General features: G+C 35.0%; 1 protein-coding gene across 1 annotated transcript in view; it reads right to left on the reverse strand.

Annotated features, from left to right (window-relative positions):
* LOC149802923 (retinol dehydrogenase 7-like) overlaps positions 1-19,164 on the reverse strand; it is a 41,511-nt gene that overhangs the window by 12,518 nt on the left and 9,829 nt on the right. The window contains exons 2-6 of the mRNA XM_089952409.1: positions 15,670-15,927; positions 13,179-13,379; positions 10,224-10,376; positions 5,261-5,454; positions 2,581-2,817 (exon numbers count right to left, since the gene is read on the reverse strand). Coding sequence (XP_089808535.1) covers positions 2,581-2,817; positions 5,261-5,454; positions 10,224-10,376; positions 13,179-13,379; positions 15,670-15,895 — 1,011 coding nt within the window. The 5' untranslated portion in view covers positions 15,896-15,927. The remainder of the gene's footprint in view (positions 1-2,580; positions 2,818-5,260; positions 5,455-10,223; positions 10,377-13,178; positions 13,380-15,669; positions 15,928-19,164) is intronic.

Here is a 19,164-nt window from a genome sequence, read left to right on the forward strand (position 1 = left end):
TGCATTGACAGTAATAGTTTAAAAAAAACCTAAACTGAAGAAAAAAAATTGAATTGAAAATTGAGTCTTATTGTGTGGTGATCAAATGTGGTCAGTATGGCAAGTGATGGCAATGATGTGCTTGCTAATTAGTTGAAAATAGCCATAATTTTGTGTGGAAAATTTATATTTTAGGCAGAGGGGATCAGGACTTCCATCAATGCACATTAGTAATGCAATAAAATCAAAAAGGATGCATCAAAACCCCATCCCAGGAGTCCTATGGGATGTATTAAAATTGCAGTTTTGATTAAAAGTATTAAAATAAATCACAGTCTGGTGTAAATGAATTGGCTGTTTAGCTACTGACCAGAGTAATTTCTCCTGGATCTGACCACATTCCTCTGTGAATTCCATGATGAAAAAAACACTTGATAAGTGTAAAGTATGGCAAGTACTGGCATGTCTTGATCAATTGGAAGTAATTTCAATACCTAGGCACAATTACATACATATTCACATTGGTTTATTTCTGGGGAATCTTGGTTCTAGATATGAATGGACCTAGATTATGTAAAGACTGTAGTAAGTTTCAGTGCAAAAGATAAAACTCCTTTTATTTACATCCTTTTAGGATAATTATTGAGTACCCTTATATAAAACATGTATCTCCCCCCTTTAAACTTTAATTCTTGCAGAATGGGGAACCCCACAATTGCATATCCTGGTGGATACAAGTGTTCTCCACCATTTTATTTTTACATGATTGGTGGCTGATAAGTCATGTCAAGAAAAAAAGGTGGAGAACTTGTTGGATGCAACACTGCATGTGGGTTTCCAAACAGGGAAGATGCTGAGAAAAAAGTAAATCCACTATTTTGTAGAAGCACAGACCTTTTTGAATACCAGTTAAAGGTAGTCTTTATTACAACAGAGACTGTCTTTCGCTTTATGGAAAATTCTGCTAGATCTCTCTCTCTCTCTCTCTCTCTCTCTCTCACACACAACACACTATTTGTTATCATGTATATAAAGCAAAGTCCACTATAACACAGAAATATTACATTGAGTCTTGATTCACTGACTGAGTCTCTCTCTGTGTGCCACAAACAAAACTTTGTAGTAGGAACTTGAGTGGGACCTTTTAACACCATGTAAAGACCCTAACAAATTCAAATGTGGGGGTCCTCTTGACTCCTTAAAATATCACACTAATGGAGACCCTGGGGATTGTTATCTTTACTTCTTCACAATATACTTAGTTGATGATAACTGATTCTTTGTCAATTTTATTTCAAACAGGAGTATGAATGTGTAGCACTGAATCATTAATCGATGGCAGTGATACAGATGCCAATTTTGATAAAAATATAGATAAGTATTTGGGACAGATTGTTTTCAGCAGTGCAGATCATGACCACGGCTTCAACAAAATGAACAGAATTGAGGATAACTGGTTAGCAAAAATGTTTTTATCTTAAAACTGAATTTCAAGGTGTGGAGATCAAAATGGTGGACAATACTGAAACAGCAAGTGATAGCTGTGATGTAGATGCTGATTATGATGTAAATAATAGACAATTTTGTTGGGGAAATTTATTTTTTAGGCAGTGGGGAATGTGGCCTTGACTAATGAACTGAATGGATGGTAAATGGTTAATTGGTATTTTGGACTTAGATATTGAAGGTGTTGAACACTTCAATGATTTTCACGCTAACTGGACATTTGAGAATTTTACTGCTCATAAACTGTGCTGGAATACCAAGTTTGGAAGGGCAGTGATTCAACACCCAGGCAAAGGTTTAGCTTTTCATTATTTTAATCTGAAATTCCCATTTCAGATCTTGGGCAACATCTAGTTACAGAAACAAATCTTTGTGCAGCACAGAAGAAACCGCCCTCTACACCAAAAATAGATGCCAATCAATACTCTAAATATGAAGGTATTTATAGGTTATTTTTGTATGTGTGTTTTATGTTTCTCATTCATTAATGACAATAGGATCAAAACATATTTCAGTAAAATTATGTCCCATGATCATTTCAATTAAATATGAAACTAATTACCTTTTACAGATTTGAGAATTATAAATCATATGAAGTAACTCACATTTTTCATAACCTTTGATATTCTTGAGGGATAAAAAACATAAAATTCAGCACATTTCATGCACACATTTTCAAAACAAAAATGTATGGCCTTGTAGAAAATGTTGTGCTTTTTAAAATGGTATGTAACTTTGACAAATTATTTTAAAAACTTGTCCTGTAATGCCAAACTGACCTATGTCATTGCATTCTCCAACGCTAATATACCACATTAGCCTGACCAAATTTCAGTGTGAAATAGGTTTCTATGCATGGAATCTTCTCATTATCAAACCTGGGTTAGAGATTTTGATGACAGCAAAACCTATATTCCAAGTTTAATTGAAATTGGATCAGAAATATGGACTCAAGAGAAACAAGCAATTGTTGATGGACATGAGGGGCAATATAATAAACAACACCTTCTTAATTATGGCCAGTTGAGGTAAAGATCAAGTTATTATTGTTATTATAACTCAAGTAATTATAATACAAATGATCACATTACTTACATTATTATAATCTATCAATTTCTTGCTGCCATCCACAAGGTATCTTATCTGAGGACTCTCACTGGTAATGGCATCTTCCATTGCATCTATTACATTACCAATTGTTTTAGCCGAGGTGGATGCAGAATTAACTGTACCATTATAAAGAGCTTCCAAGTAATCTTTGCCGTAAGTTTCCTTGATGTCATCACTTGACTTCTCCCACATCTCATCAAACATGTTTCTCAACCATGACAGCTGGAAGTAATTTTTGAAGAAATCAAGAATTTACAATATTATTTAACGAAATAGTTCCTCATATAAAAACCCTACAAGTGGAGAAACTAGTCAAGGTGTACCTCACTCATCAGTTAACCTTATCAATATTTTAAATAAAAACAAAACCCAACTCCCCAATTGCAAATTATTGAGTACAGTGACTTCTTAAGATCAAACTAGGGTTTCTGGTAATTCTTTAACAGTAACAGTAAAACAGCTGTTTTTCGTCCAAAATCAAAAAACAGTAAACAGCTGTTTTTTTTCTAACTGTTTTACTGTTTCTAACGGACACTGAGACATTGGATTTTGATGCTCTCAAAAGTCTTCTGAAGGCAATGGAACCTGTGAAACTTGCTGTTGAGAATCTAAGTCGAGATGATGCAACGTTGATGAGTGCTGACACAATTTTAGGATTCATGTTCAACAAGCTTTCTAACCTGAATAATGACATTAGTACCAAGCTCATGGAAAATTTGAAGTGTCACGTTGAAGAGCGATTGAACAATGATGTCACGAACCTCCTGCGCAGTCTCAAAGATCCATCTGTCGCCCCCTCAAAAACTATGCTAAATTTCACAGGAAATCTAGTGTCTCGTCTATTTGAAGTCAACTATATAGAAGATGTCGTCGAACAGTTGTCAAATGATGCTGAAAGTGTGAACTTGTCTCTTCAAGATGAATTGAATTTGTTGCTTCAAAAAGATGGATCATCAATTGTAGTCGGAGGGCAAGACAGTTCCAAATTGCTCAAGTCTGAATTCACACTCTTCAGGAACTCTGGCCAGCGCACTGAAAATCTCCAGAAATTGTACAACGCAATTCTATCCATTAAACCGACATCAACGGACGATGAAAGAGTTTTTTTGGTCTGTACGAATTTCTGTACAAAATTAAGATCACGTCTCTCAGACAAGTCGCTTGATGCACTTGTATTCTTTAAATATTATTATAAGAATTAAAAATGTACTGAATTAGAACTTATCACGAAAGATATATAATAAAACGGTGTTCATCACAAAAATAAGCTACTGACTGTAAAATTAGTGAAAATATGGAAAAAAACAGTAAAAACAGCTGTTTTTCAAAAATGACTGTTTTTCAGAAACCCTAGATCAAACCATTTTGATATTTACAGCACAATATGGGTGTTAACATAAGCAATAATGAATTTAAGAATTTTTTTCTCCAAAGGTATAATCACAAGAATCTCTATTTTAATTACAAATTTTAGTCACAATTAGAGGTTTAGAGGTCATGGCGTTATGTGGATCACAGAGGACCCTTTTCACTACAATCTACTTTTGAAAATGGTTTTTAACAGAGTAATTTTTTGAGAAACCAAAGTTAGGAGAATAAGAATTGAAGGTCATAACTCCTCTAAAAGATAATGCAGTTTGCTGGAAATTCACTCAAGGTCTCGTCCATGCTAAGATGTATGATCAATCTGGTTGAAATCCAAGTTCTTTAGTAAACTTATGCTTTGAAAACCAAAGTTAGATGAACAGGCCATCTTGGACCATAACTTCTGTTAATGATGCTGTGGGATGCTAGACTCAAAATCATTGAAAAGTCATTGAATATAAAGCTAGAGGCCTTATTTCATTGAAATCCAACCATCCTAGGTAAGTATAGATATAGAAAACGAAGTCAGAATAAAAGATAATAATTGAGCACAACTCCTGAAAATGATATTGTAGTTCAAAAACCAGCAATATGTCATCAGATATACATGCCAAATCTGGCTGAAATGAAACAAATTTTTAGCCAAGTTATCCTGCACAAAATAAAGTCTGGAAAACTGGTGATATGGGGAAACAACTCCACAAAACAACATGGATCTCTGGAAATGAAACTCAATTATCAATGTAAATCTATATGCCAGATTAAACTGAAGTCCTTGAAAAATTAATGCTGCAGAAACCTAAATCTGGAGGATGGACCATTAGGGGCATAACTCAATGATGTCATGGAATGCTGGAATTCAAAAATGCATTCAAGTTTTTAACAACATGAAACTGCCTGCCAATGCCAAATCTGGCTGAAATCCAAGAAAAAAAGTTATGCTGCAGAAACAAGTCAGGAGGATAAGGCTACCAAAGAGATAAAACTCTTGTAAATGACTTTGTGGAATGCTGGAAATGAAGGTCTCATCACTATAAAGCCATATGCCAACTCTGGTTAAAATCTAAAGTCATGCTGAGGAAATAAATGTTAGTAGGTCAGGTAAACAGGAATCATAAGTTCATGCAAATGGGGATCATGACTTTTTTAAGCAGTCACACAGAAGGCTATTTACATAAACCAAATTTCTGACATAAGGATGGACAAATCAGTAGACAAACCAAGGGATGTGATTACTACAGGGCTCTGTCAATTATGCCATGTGTGGCCATAATAATTGTTTACAGAGTAAGGTACTTACTGTTTTTGAGCTCAGCATTCCTGTAGCACCACCGAAATTTCCAGGCTCTATAATGACAACTTTTACTCCAAACTTTCTCATCTCTAATCTGAGACAATCAGAAAATGCTTCCCCTCCGTATTTTGTAATGCCATACACAGAGCATGAGGGCAGTGAAAGTTTGCCTTTGGCACTGGTCACATTAACAACTCTCCCTGAAAAAGAAATGTGCATTAATCTCTTGGAAAAAGATGCACATCTCACTTGATTGATATGATCAAGCTTAAAAAGCTGAGATGGAAGATGCTTGGCGTTTCTAAAAAATGCAAAACATTTTTCTTTGCTCAACCCACCCTTCTACCCATGAAATCTGCCATAATTTGACCAGCAAGTTCTCTGTAGCTTTAACTATTTTAAATGACTGTCTTAACACCAAACTCCACCTAGATTGTCAAGTTTGGCTCCTTTAGTTTTTTTGGTAGCCCAATATTGGAGACATTACATAGTACTGTTGTAATATCACTTAATGATGAGATTTTCAAGACAAGACTTGCTTTTCTCACATCTGAATGTTATGGGTTTTGATCTGTAAAAATACATTTTTAATATTTTTAAAACAGATTCAGGGCTGAAAAGAATTATGTTTCACACGCAGGCTCAGGGCAAATGTGTGTTTTTTTTTTAAATCACTTCCCCAACTCAAAATCTACTTCTGACAGTGAGAGGACCAAAATGTTTTCCCTATTATTTTGACATAATGATAAAACTACTATTCTTTAAATCTGAAGAAAAAACCCACCTAAAATGTTTTAAATTGACTAATTTTATGTGTGTACTTGCCCCTCAAAACAGTGTAATTCAGAAATAGAAATTTGTGTATTACCTTGTCTGCTAAATTTTTATTAAAAGCAGTGTTTTCTCCTGGTCTTGACGTAAACCAATATTTGGCATGAAAACAATTCATGCTTGATTGTTTCGAGCAATGTTCAAAATTTTATTCCATTAACTTAAAGCAATGGATCCCTAAAGTTCTTGATGTCATCTAGTGTCTATTTGCTCTATCAATATTTTTCTTTACCAAACTGACGTTCATGAGCATTTATAGCATTTTGGGGGCAAATTATTCAATTTTCAATGGAAGAAGGGCCTGAGACTTTTTGAAAAAAAGTTGCCCTGACTCTGATTTTGTACAAGCAACTAAATTTATCTGTCATATTAGTTTTTTTATATCTCAAAATAAAATGAAAAAAAAATACCCTGGTCATAAAAATGGCTCCTGCCCTCACCATTATAATATTTTTCAGACTGAAACCTCATTAACATTTTGCTGCAAAGGAGCTGTGACACAATGTGATTTCCAACAATTTTAAATTTATTCTTGACTAGGTTGACCAGGTTTGAAATTCTGGTGATCTCTGACTGTACATCTTTAGCTTGACCTTGGTTAATATACAGTCTATGTATTTCATTAAGATCTGAAGGGAATTGTATTCAGGGGCTTTGGAGTGGTCTCATTTTCTGAACAGTGCAAAACTCTCAACATGTTCCTTTATCCATGTTGAAAACAAATGAAGTTTTTTTTCTTATATCAATTAGTAAAAACAGTATTTTGAAGTTTCATTATTAGTCCATGACATTGTGCTGTAAATGTATCAGGCCTACCATAAATAAAGAATATCAAGGAGTTTTTAGTACAGTTAGAAATGTCAGTTTCTTTCAGCATGATATAAATTCAAATGGAGTGGCACGCTGCTTATCAAGAATAGATGTTTGGAAATCATGAAATGAACAAACTGGACACACAATCTGAACCGTTTTCTTTTTAAAATACCTCTATATGGAGTTTTGACAGCTTTCATAATGGATGGATGACAGACAATATGCTGTTTCAATAGTCTAACTGGCCCCTGACCAGTAGAGATGAAAATTTGGAAGAAATCTAATATAATCATCTTTAAATTGGAAAACTGCATAGTTGTCAAAGTAGAAAATGTTTCAGGCTGCATCTTTATTCTTTTTTTAATTCTGACTCTTACCATCTGAAGTATGTTTCAACTGAATTATATTTGAATTACATGTTGTTAATCAAATTATGTTTAATTTTCACAAAAGTAGTCATAAACTATATGATTATTTTTTTTCAAAAATAATTTATATTATATGCACAACTTAGTATAAAACAGATCACACACACACACACACACACACACACACACACACATATATATATATATATATATATATATATATATATATATATATATATATATATATATATATTCATAACTATGTATAACATGTTTAAGTTATTCCTATTATCTAATTATTGCTTGGTACACCTGGAAGCATGCTATATTGAGTTATAATGAAGAAGAAAAAAATTAATATTAGATTTATACTGACATACAGCCACAAGACATGCACAACAGATAACAAGGCTTATGAAAGGAAAAATGGATGAACAAAGGTGAAATCAATATTCTCACAAGATATTATTATGTCTGTGGATAAAGAAAAATTTTGCTTGCTTTATGTAAATAAATAAAATATTGTTGGAACTGAATATTTCAAAAGATGCAAGAGTGAAGTAAATTGCATGCTTTTTTTTACATTTTTGTTTTCAAGATTTAATTTTATGCTATACTTTCATCTCTTTTTCTCTTCTGACTTCTAATAACTGACTTTCTTTTAGTGCTACTTTTCTAAACTTTTTTCTTGTTTCTCTCTGCATACTCACTTTTAGTTTGATGCATTATCAGCTGAAAACCCCTAAAATTCAGCCAACTTATGTCATGTTTGTTCAAAGCATTATCAAGCAAATAAAAAAAAATGTTTTCTGCAGTGGAATCTACTGTTAATTTTGGTAATGAAAGAAGAACGCTAATGACTTTGCCCTTTTCATTGTCAAAGTATCTGACAGATGTCGTACAACTTTTTGTTGTCATAATCACTATTCCTGTCTGTGGCAATACTAAACAGCCCAATTTTCATGGCTTCTGTTATTTTAAGTGAAGTATCTTCAGCTGAACACTGAACAATAGTTGATAATTTTGTTCTTGCACATGCATATTTTTCTGCAATGTTGGAATCAGGAAACATTCATTTGAACAAAGGACTAATATGGCCTGCTACTGCTAGGGGTCATCTGTGTTGTATTAAGAACTTGGTAAATAACATTATTTGAAAAAGATTTTCACTCAAACACACACACTGACTAGAATCCATTTGACTTGACTTTTAGCACCAAATAAGAACAAGCTTTTTGTTGTTGTAGGGCTTAACGCCATTTTTCAGCACGCGATTGGCTATACATGGTGGCCAGTATCAATGGTGGAGGAAGAACCCGGGAAAACCCCGGAAAGAACCACCTACCCACGAGAAGCTACTGGCAAGCTTTCTCACATACCCACATTAGCCGAATCCGAGACTCGAACCCACGCAGACAGAGGTGAGATGGCAGTGATCCGTAACGGAGAGCGCTTTAGACCACTCGGCCAAACTACAAGCTGAATTAGTACCAAATATAAATCAGAACAAAGAATCTGAGAGCAAATATTCAAAATTAAAAAACAAGCCTGTTTTCTCTTAACTATGCAATATAGTTGCTATAAATAGACCATAATGATACTGTTAGGAAAGTACATGCAGGCCATATGTACTCTTGTACAAAAGTCATTAGACATGACCGATAGTGCACATAAGATTGGTTCTCTAACAAATACTAATCAAAACAATGAATCCAAGATCAAAGGTCTGAAAGTAGAAACCAGTATGTTTCTTGGAAATAGGACAGCTGCTATAAATAGAACATATTAATATCGTCAGGAATGTGCATGCAAATCTACAGACAAGTGTACTCTTATGTCATTGTTATGTAGAAGCTGTCTTTTCTAGAATATGATCTGTGATATTAATGGGATGTTAATAACAATGAGAAAACTTACCTAGTTTTTTTTTGGGAGGAGGATATAAAGAAAAAGGGTAATCCATACAAAGGCAAGTGTAAGATGTAATTTAGTGAACAACAGTGTAAAAAATAGTGTAATGATTATGCCAAAAACATAATGGTTGACATGTATATGACTGATGTTCTTTTGAGCACTGAAATATGAATACTGAAAATAAATGTGGTTTCAAATAAATAAGCAAGTAAATAAATGATGATTTTCCCTTTTACAAAGTCACAATAATAGACTGAAGTCAAGCTATTCAGCAATTATTTAAAATATTGTTTAAGATAATATCTGAAACATGTGAAATAGATCTTAAAAATTTCCATTGTTGCAACTCATCATCATCACCACCACCACCACCATCAGCCACAGCAGCCAAAGCTGTTTACTATGCATATATTCAAACACTGATTACATTCATTTTAGACACATTTTTTTCTTCTTCTGTTGTTGATGTGTTAATGTTAAATGAAAGCAGAATGTTAAATAAAGACCATGGAGATGATGTTTATTTACAAGTGGCACGTGGCAGTTCCCGTAAGGCTCAGTGCTGTATAAAAAATGGACTCTTCCAGAATTTGGGATGAACATGGTGGATTACATATACACAGACCAGTCTTTTCCAGCATTTATCAAATGAATGACATTGTGCTGTTTGTCAATATGAAATAAGTTTGAATCATTCATGCATGAAAAGAATTTGGTAATAAGTTAGCTACATTCTGAGATGATGATGTGAAAATATAAAGAGAAAAAGATGTGGATATCATTCCTGATACTGTGCAGATGAAACTAAAGTTTACTTTCTTCCTGAAATGCATGACTGACTCATATGGAAAACAGCTGTTTTATTGATTTATTACAATGACTAAACATAACTTTTGATGACAAGTTGATAGAATTTTAAAATTCCTAATGAATCAAACAGTTAAGAATGATTTATTAGTCATTTTATAGGCCTGTAATATTTATTTTTACTGGTTTATAAGTATACACACTTAACTATACACTGTACAATATTATACAATTACCTTTGGACTTCCTTAGCAAGGGAAGAAACGTCTTTGTAACTTCAATCATGCCAAGTAGATTGACCTCCAAAACTCTGCGATACATATCCATGGTGCAGAACTCCACATCTCCCACAAAATTTAGGGCAGCATTGTTGACTAAACACCACAGACCTGCATAATATGAGAAAGACAGATACTGGGAGAATGTTCCACCATACAATTTCCAAAAACGGGCTTAAATATGCCTTTACCCCATTACATGTTTAAGGAAAACATTTTTGTCTTCACACAACTGTAAAGTGAGTACTGTGAACAGTAAATCATACACATACTCGAGTTTAATAGTCATTGTGCAGAAACTAGAAAACTCAAGTTTAATAGTCATTGCGTAGACACCAGAAGATTCGAGTGTAATAGCCATTGCATATACACCAGAAGACTCGAGTTTAATAGTCATTGCATAGACACTAGAAGACTCAAGTTTAATAGTCATTGCATAGAAACTAGAAGACTCGAGCTTAATAGTCATTGCGTAGACACTAGAAGACTCAAGTTTAAAAGTCATTGTGTAGACACTAGAAGACTCGAGTTTAATAGTCATTGCGCAGACACTAGAAGACTCGAGTTTAACAGTCATTGCATAGACACTAGAAGACTTGAGTTTAATAGTCATTGCATAGACACTAGAAGACTTGAGTTTAATAGTCATTGCGTAGATACATGAAGACTCGAGTTTAATAGTCATTATGTAGACACTAGAAGACTCGAGTTTAATAGTCATTGCGCAGACACTAGAAGACTCGAGTTTAGCAGTCATTGCATAGACACTAGAAGACTTGAGTTTAATAGTCATTGCATAGACACTAGAAGACTTGAGTTTAATAGTCATTGCGTAGACACTAGAAGACTCGAGTTTAATAGTCATTACGTAGACACTAGAAGACTCGAGTTTAATAGTCATTGTGTAGACACTAGAAGGGTATGGCTGGACAGTATGGACCAAAATGTTATCAATATAATCTTGACCCTGACCTTTTAACCTACTAAAAATGTGTTCTTTCCCTGTCTGAAAAGGCTAAATCTGTGTGGATTGTATTCAAACATGATCAATGTGATCTTGACCTTTCAAGTGTATAACCAAATCCTTGTTTATCTGGAAGTCAAATTTATCCAATGACTCATGCAATGGATTTTAATGACCTGACAGGAGACCCACTTTAATCTTTTAACCCTGTTTCCACCAAAATTTAAGGCTCTTGTAAATGTTTTAATATTTTGTTAATCTGTACTTACCAATACTGTTTTTCCTTCTTTCATGTGAATAGAATAGATATATATATATATATATATATATATATATATATATATATAACTAATTCTCAGGTCAAAGGCATTAATTTGAGGTTGAAAGACAGTGCTCATTTTCTGAAAATAAACTGTTTTTTCCAATTTTTTCCTTGATGATATTGCTTTCTTTTCAAGGTTCACATATGACCCTTACTGAACATAATTAAAGACAATCTGGCTTAGAAAACATTTCTTATAGTGGTCCCCTTATCATATGCCCTCCCTCCCAGTGTTCACCTCCTCTGCAAGGCCAGTTTTTTTTTATATCAACAAGTTAACATACAAAAGTAACACTCATGGGCAATCATTCCTCTGATGTTGCATGCAGCCAGCATATTAGTCCAAAAATGTCAAACAGCCACATTTCATATATGTCCAAAACCAATACTGACTTTATATGATAAGGTAAGTAATCAGATTACCTTTTCCAATGTATATTTCCAGACGTCAGATTTTCGTTACATAGGTAATTGCTTGCAAAGTAATTCATAACTTATACCACTATGGCTAATATATCATTATTACCAATGCTGATCCTTACAGGAAATGGGTTTGATAATGTTGTGATACAGTTTTGGGTTTCACACAGCTTTTGATTACTTCTATGTGATGACTACATCTGAAGTAATTGTCAAGATCATAACTGGGTCAACACAGGCATAGGCTTAATATAGCTTTTGTGGATTTATACAAAAAGAGAAATGAACCTTGAACAAAACAGGGTACCAGGCTAAGACCAAAAAATCACAAGTCAGGTTACATGTATCACTTCCTTTATAAACAAGGCATTTCATCCACTGTTTAAAAGTTTTTGTCTGATTGAACTGCAGTACAATTAGCAACATAGGAAAAAGTTATTATAAAAGTTTAACATGTCTTGTGTCAGAAAATTTTACTTCAGAAGAAAAAGTAAACGTTATCTGACTGATTGACAGTGGGAAGTGTTCAAGATTTCTTCTTGAAACATTTGATGATAGAAATACTCAAATAAACAACATAGTAACAGATAAGGCAAACAATCTGCAATTTTGGGAATATGGAGTAAATGGAAAGACATATATTGTGAAAGTCAAATGATACCATGATATAAATGACAAGATTTTTGAATGTTTTTGTTGTGGACAACATAACACAAACAAAACCAGCTAAATATCTCACACTAAGAATTAAGAACTATTAATGTATGTTCACTTGAAATAAGTCTAATCTTAGGACAAAATGAATCTTCTGATAATAAATGTTACTTTTTAAATGAAGATATTAAATATTTTGATGTTACTGGCAGTTTTCTTACTTCATACACATACACATAAGTCTCACAAACACAGCCCTCCTCCAGAAAGAACACCCCTCTTATAAGGCCACATTCCTGGGTGGCAATATAATAGTAACCATTGTAAATCAGAACAAATTATGATTGCAAATTACAACAGACAACAGTAGCATGTTACTATTTGAAAACAGTCACACTGAAGGGTTATAAAAGCTTTGGGCCATTCTTCTTGGGTATAAAATACTTGTAATATCAAAGTTTTAAACTCTTGAGGGTGAATGATTTTTTCAGTGTCTGCATTCATGAGTCAAAAAACATTACAAATATACTGTGCTATGTATGCCCTCCATTACCTTTACTGGCAGAATGTTTCTTGACATACAGAAGAGCATTCTTAATATCTTCTTCTTTTGTGACATCAAGCTTCAGCACATGGAGTTGACCAGTCGAACTAGATTTCAGGATATCTGCTCCCTCACCCGTTGGATCCAGGACCCCAGCAAACACAGTGAAACCCAGGGAGTCGAGACGCATTGCCAGACCACGTCCAAATCCTGGAAAAAGTAGCAATTAAAGTAGCACCATTATATGACATTCACTGATTGACTGATTACATCAAGAATTTAAACATTCCTTTCCAGACAGCCAAAAAACAGACCACTCTGGTGGCCTAGTGGTTAGAGCATCTGCCTTGGATGCAGGAGATCGTGGGTTCGATCCCCAGCTGAATCATAACAAAGACTTACAAAAATGGTACTAACAGCTGCCTTACTTGGCACTCAGCATTAAGAGGGTAGTGTTAGGACTGATTGGCCTGGTGTCAGGATAATGTGACTGGGTGGGACATAATGCTACATGTCTGTGACATGATGCCCCAGTGCTAGACATCACTATAAACTGTCACACTGAAGACATCATAGCAATGTGACTTTTTCTTTTTAAAGCTTACGTTAAAAATCCAAATCACACATACACACACACATGCAAATAAACATGTATTACATGCCACCTTACCATTAGGGCCACAATATCATTCAACCAGATGGTATATTTCAATTGTTTATCAAGAATCAAAAATTATTGTTATTATTGCTATTGGAGGAATATTGTGACACCATCTAGTTACATTGCTCTTGAGGAAACCATCTGTAGAAGGTGGGTCATCCTTGGCTATAGAAGTTGTGGTGGCTCAGTGGTTAGCATGCTAGACTCATGGCTGAAAGAGTGAGAGTCTGAATCCTACCATCAGACCAGCCTGGGTAAAATGCCATGGTGTGTCCATCGGCAAGGCACTTTACTCTAATTGACTCAGCACTAAATAACCTGCTTGTGTTGCTGTGCCATAAATTACCAAGCCAAATAAAATACAAAATTTTACCTGGCTCCTACCCCAAGAGAGCCCTGTGATGGGGTCAAAGGTCAAATGTAAAAAAAAATTCAATTTCAATTACAATATTTCTGGATTAAACTTGTTATCTACTGTGTAGGAAGATACATAATACCTCAAAGATTTTGCATAATTACACGTGGATTGTTGAGTATGGGGTGTGATGGCTGGAGTATGCAATACTGCAAATTCACCAGGGGTTAGTAATTTACATGGATTTCATGGTTGTTACAAAGCATGAATTTTAAGCCCCAATGAACAATGATCCTTTATCGTAATAACTGAACCATGTCTCCAATCCACAAATTTTTAAATGTCATTATTTGCAAAACCATGAGAATTTATACCCACCAAAATAAATGAATTTACAGTATTCTTCATGGGGATTTGTAATGGCAAGCCATTACATTAAATCTAGTTTACAACTGTCATTATTTGTCAACTGTTGACAAAAACTTTAATTAGCCCATGATGATATTTATTAATTGATGCTTCATAAGATCTGTGTAGTAGTGTAGATAGAAATCAGTATCATCTTTAGATTTATTACACTGACAGAATTTTTTCGGATGCCATTAATGTCATTACGTTTGCTCAATAACTGACTCTGTAATGGATAAGACAGAAATAAGATCCAAAGCTGTGTCAACTGTAATGAAATAAATAATGTAATCAACTGATGAGAAGCTGTACTGGGACTATCTAAAATCTTTTAGCAGGACTAAAAAGCAGTGGAGGTACTGTGAGATCTGGCTGACCAAAAGAAAGAGTGAATTTGGTTGATAATAATTAAAGTTTATGTAACTAGAGAATTAAAAAAATATATGCAGGCTTTCAATAAGATTTATCAAAGGCAATATGTTGTTGTTGTGGGCAAAACACCATTTTAAGTGCATGTCAGTGAGCATAATTGGTGGGAGAAAAAATCAGAAAACACCAGGAAGAACTACCAACCCATGGGAAGCTACTGGCAAGCTTTCTTATCTACCTACATAGGCTGAGCCCCAGACTTAAACCAATTCAGACAGAGATGAGATAGCAGAGATCAGTAAAGGCAAGCACGTTAAACCATTCTGCCACTCCGGGCCCCCATAGGCAATTCATAAATTTTCAAATGTTCTCATTACTTACTTAAGGAATGATAAGTACACAGAATTTCCATTACACTTGGGAATGAGAATGAAAACTTTGATAACTGATCAATTAAAACAAACAATCTGATAGAACAATGTACATCACAAAAGTAAATGTTCATGAATTTAGCATGCCATCTTAATATGAAAGATTTCACTCCAATTAGCAGTTATACAATATACAATATGCAAATTAAGACATTTTAATGCTAAAATATATGCAGTATTAAACTTTCAATCATTTATTGATGCTAAAATGTGATTTGTAGTCTTGATCTAATTGTGCTACTTTGTATAATTAATAGTAATAAGTACAATATTTACCTGTATCACAACCAGTGATAAGAACACCCTGATGTTTCACCTGGATCCTCTTGGTCAGATACATCTTTGCCAGAAAATAAAGACTTGTGGTTCCTGTGACAATGAGAAGTACCAGTGCCACCACTCTCTGGGCAAATACAAATGGTAATACTGCTAGTACTCCCAAGTACAGTGCTTCAAATGCATGCAGCCCTACACTTTGTTTCCAGGAAAGAGGAGAGCTCATTCTGGTTTAGGATCAAGTGTCCAAATGTTCACCTGCAGAACAACAAAAGAGCAGATACCATATATAATTTCCTGTAAGTCAAGCCCAACTGCAAACTGCACAGACACTGATCTGCCATTACATAATGCACCAGCAGATCTGGGTCTGTGCTGTTTGTTTGGAGTAATCAATAGAAGAAACAACATATATCCTGGTCTTCAGGTGTATTATTCTATCACAGATCAGGACCTGTGCTGTTTTGCAGTTTGATATGAATTATAAGCAAGTATATATGATAGCTCAAGTACAAAGATAAACACAGTACTCATTACAAGACAAGTTACTGGAGCCATGAAGTACACTGCCTTGTACAAGGAAACCCTACTATAACACAAATTTAGAAATAATGGCTGTGCCATGGTTCCAGAAATTTTATGACACTGTCATTATTGTCTTTCAACTGATTTTTAGTTTGCTGCCACAGTAAACAAGATTTTATTTAGTAATCTGGCATACTGTATTGTTTAGGAAATAAGATTTTCTTTCTTTAATGATTAAATCTGGTAACTGTTAAACTAATTTGCAATGAACCATCAACAATAAAGCGGGTTAGAAAAATTCTTTGTGTTTGCCTTCAAAGCCCTGCGTACAATTGTTGTCAACTCCAGGGCAAACAAAATGCCACAAAAGCTTGCTCATTCTATCGCATACACACCCATATGTTAAACATTGCTGTTAATGAAACAAGTTTATCCACTGAATCGATACATTAATTTAACTACCTAATTAAGTGATACATGTAACAACCATTCAAAATTAACCCCCACAGCAAACTGCTGTTGCAACTCAATGAAACTGCTTTATTTTCAAAATAAATACAACTCGTTTATTTGAGGGTAGGTGGTCTATTTTTTAAGCATATAAGGCTATTATTGCATTGCTTTCCTTTTCCAAGACTCATAGTCCCGTGTCCAAGCTATTTCTGCTTCTATTAAGAATTGGAGGACCAGAACTTAAAAGAACATGATCCCAGTCTGACTTGGTAGTTATAGCCATTCTTTTGACATGCACCTAGGCTACAGGACATCAGAGCCAGGAGGGAGGAGTTAATCTTGGTGATAATAGCTGGCAAGTATAAAATTACTGTTTTTTAATAACAGTTACACACTACTATACATCACGTGCTTCTACTGCATTGATGAATACAACAATTTTGAGGGAGGCTGATGGCCTCAACAAATCTGGTATAGAAAACTTACTAAAAGTACTTACCGTTATGGTAAGTGTTCACTGAGCCACCTGTTGTACCATCACTACAAGTCCCAATGAAAAAATGCCAAACTCTGAAGGCAAATGGAGAAGATAGTGTGTGACCACTAGAAGGCAGCTCTCATAAAATCATCCAAACAGGCCCAAGATGTAGCAATTGCCACAAGTTAATGGCCTTTTTTTTTTCATGAAAGAATGGCCCCCCTTAGTGTGGAACTGATAATCTCCCTTGATAGTTAGGACATTTTACCTGGATAAAGTAGCTGACAAAGTATCAGAGGAACTCTTAGTAAATAGAAGATGCTCATGTCCTTCTTCCTTTAAACAAATCTTAAGGCCATAACAGGGCAAAGGAGCTTGTCTTGATCATCTCCAACACAGATATTAAGGACTGGGGGTTCTTAATAGCATGTGGGGCTACTGATGGTAGCAGATTCTTAGCCAGAAACCCTGGTTAGCAAAGAAACAAGAATGAAATTTACCGCTGAACCATAACAACTCTTTGCCACAGACAAAACATGAATCTCACTCCAGATTCTAAGGAGACCAGGTAAACAGTCTCAAGGGTAATGTTCTCAAAGAAAGCTTCAATCAAGGGTCAAAATGGGGTTTCAGACAATACCCAAAGAACATGTGTACAGTCTGGACGATGTTATGGAGAAGAGACCCACAGTGCTGTGACAGCAAGTCCTTCTTCTGTGGTAATCTCCTGGGCTTGTTGCCTACCAACCGGTTAAGTAGGTCATGGAACCATGACTGTTAAAGCCACTGGAGAGCTACCAGGATGAGCCAAGCTGTGGCAATACTGACTTGATGAAGCACCTGCAGAATCATTTCAAAAGTGGGATGTAGTACATATATAGACAGTCCCAATTACAACTTTCAGTGTCCACTGCCCAGGCACATTGATCAAATACTGGAGAGACATAATTGGTGAGCTTGTTGCTCATGCATGTAGTGAACAGTTCCACCATGGGTTTCCCCCATATTTGGAAAAGTGACTATGCTACATTGGTGTAGAGACTATTCTATGGGGACCAAACCTCTTGCCTGGTAAAGAGCACTGTGTGCAGAAACCAAATCAAAGAACAATATTACACCCTCTGGTCAAGACAAAAAGTTGATTTTTTCTGTGTGGATGGGGATGTAAAATCCTTAACATTGATGGAGACTGCACCAACAGCGGGCCTTATGGCATTCCTGACCATAGTGGAAGTCTCCACCTTAAAAGATATTTTTTCTGAAAAAAATCGGGGCAAGGGATGATTATAAGCCAAATCTTTCCACCTTTATAAAACATCAGAAAGTTCTGGATACAGAAAGAAAGCTAGAGTCTGATCATTTTTCACCCTCTTGACTGTGCAATTCTGCAAAAGAGGGGTGTACCCCTTCCCTTAACCCATTTCATTCTGAATAAGACTACGGTCATAATACCTCATTCTATCCTGAATACGCCTGTGGTTGTATATCCCATTTTATCCTGAATATGACTAAAGTCGTACTCTATTACGTATGTTTGTAGTGTCTCTAGAAACATGTATTATACATCACAAATATTTGTGTACTTCTTCACCAACACAAGAAATGGTTAAAGCATGCATGCACAGTGAAATTTAAAAAACCACGTGGTTGGAAAATAAATTGTTGGCTTGAAAATCGATCAATAAAATGATGAACGACAACTCAGATGTAAACATGGATATTGATAGCGAGGGTAGCAGCACTGAAGTTGATGATTTGGATGATTCTGATGATAATATTTACTTAAATGATGGGTTAGAATTGAATCAAGTTCATGAAAGACATGATGCATGGCTTCATGCACTTTTTGACAGTGATTCGGAGAATGAAGCTGACTTTGAAGGCTTTCAAGAGGAATGGGTCCGGGATGATTTTTCACCTCAGCTGCAGCCAAGATTCAAATTGATAGAAGGGGCAACTGTTCAACACCCAGAAGAAGCTGATGCACAACATTATTCTGAGTTACTCTGGGATGATTTAATCTGGGAAAAAACTTGTTG

Source organism: Sinohyriopsis cumingii, chromosome 3, assembly GCF_028554795.1.
Source record: "Sinohyriopsis cumingii isolate HCF-2022 chromosome 3, ASM2855479v2, whole genome shotgun sequence".
NCBI classification, from domain to species: Eukaryota; Metazoa; Mollusca; class Bivalvia; order Unionida; family Unionidae; genus Sinohyriopsis; species Sinohyriopsis cumingii.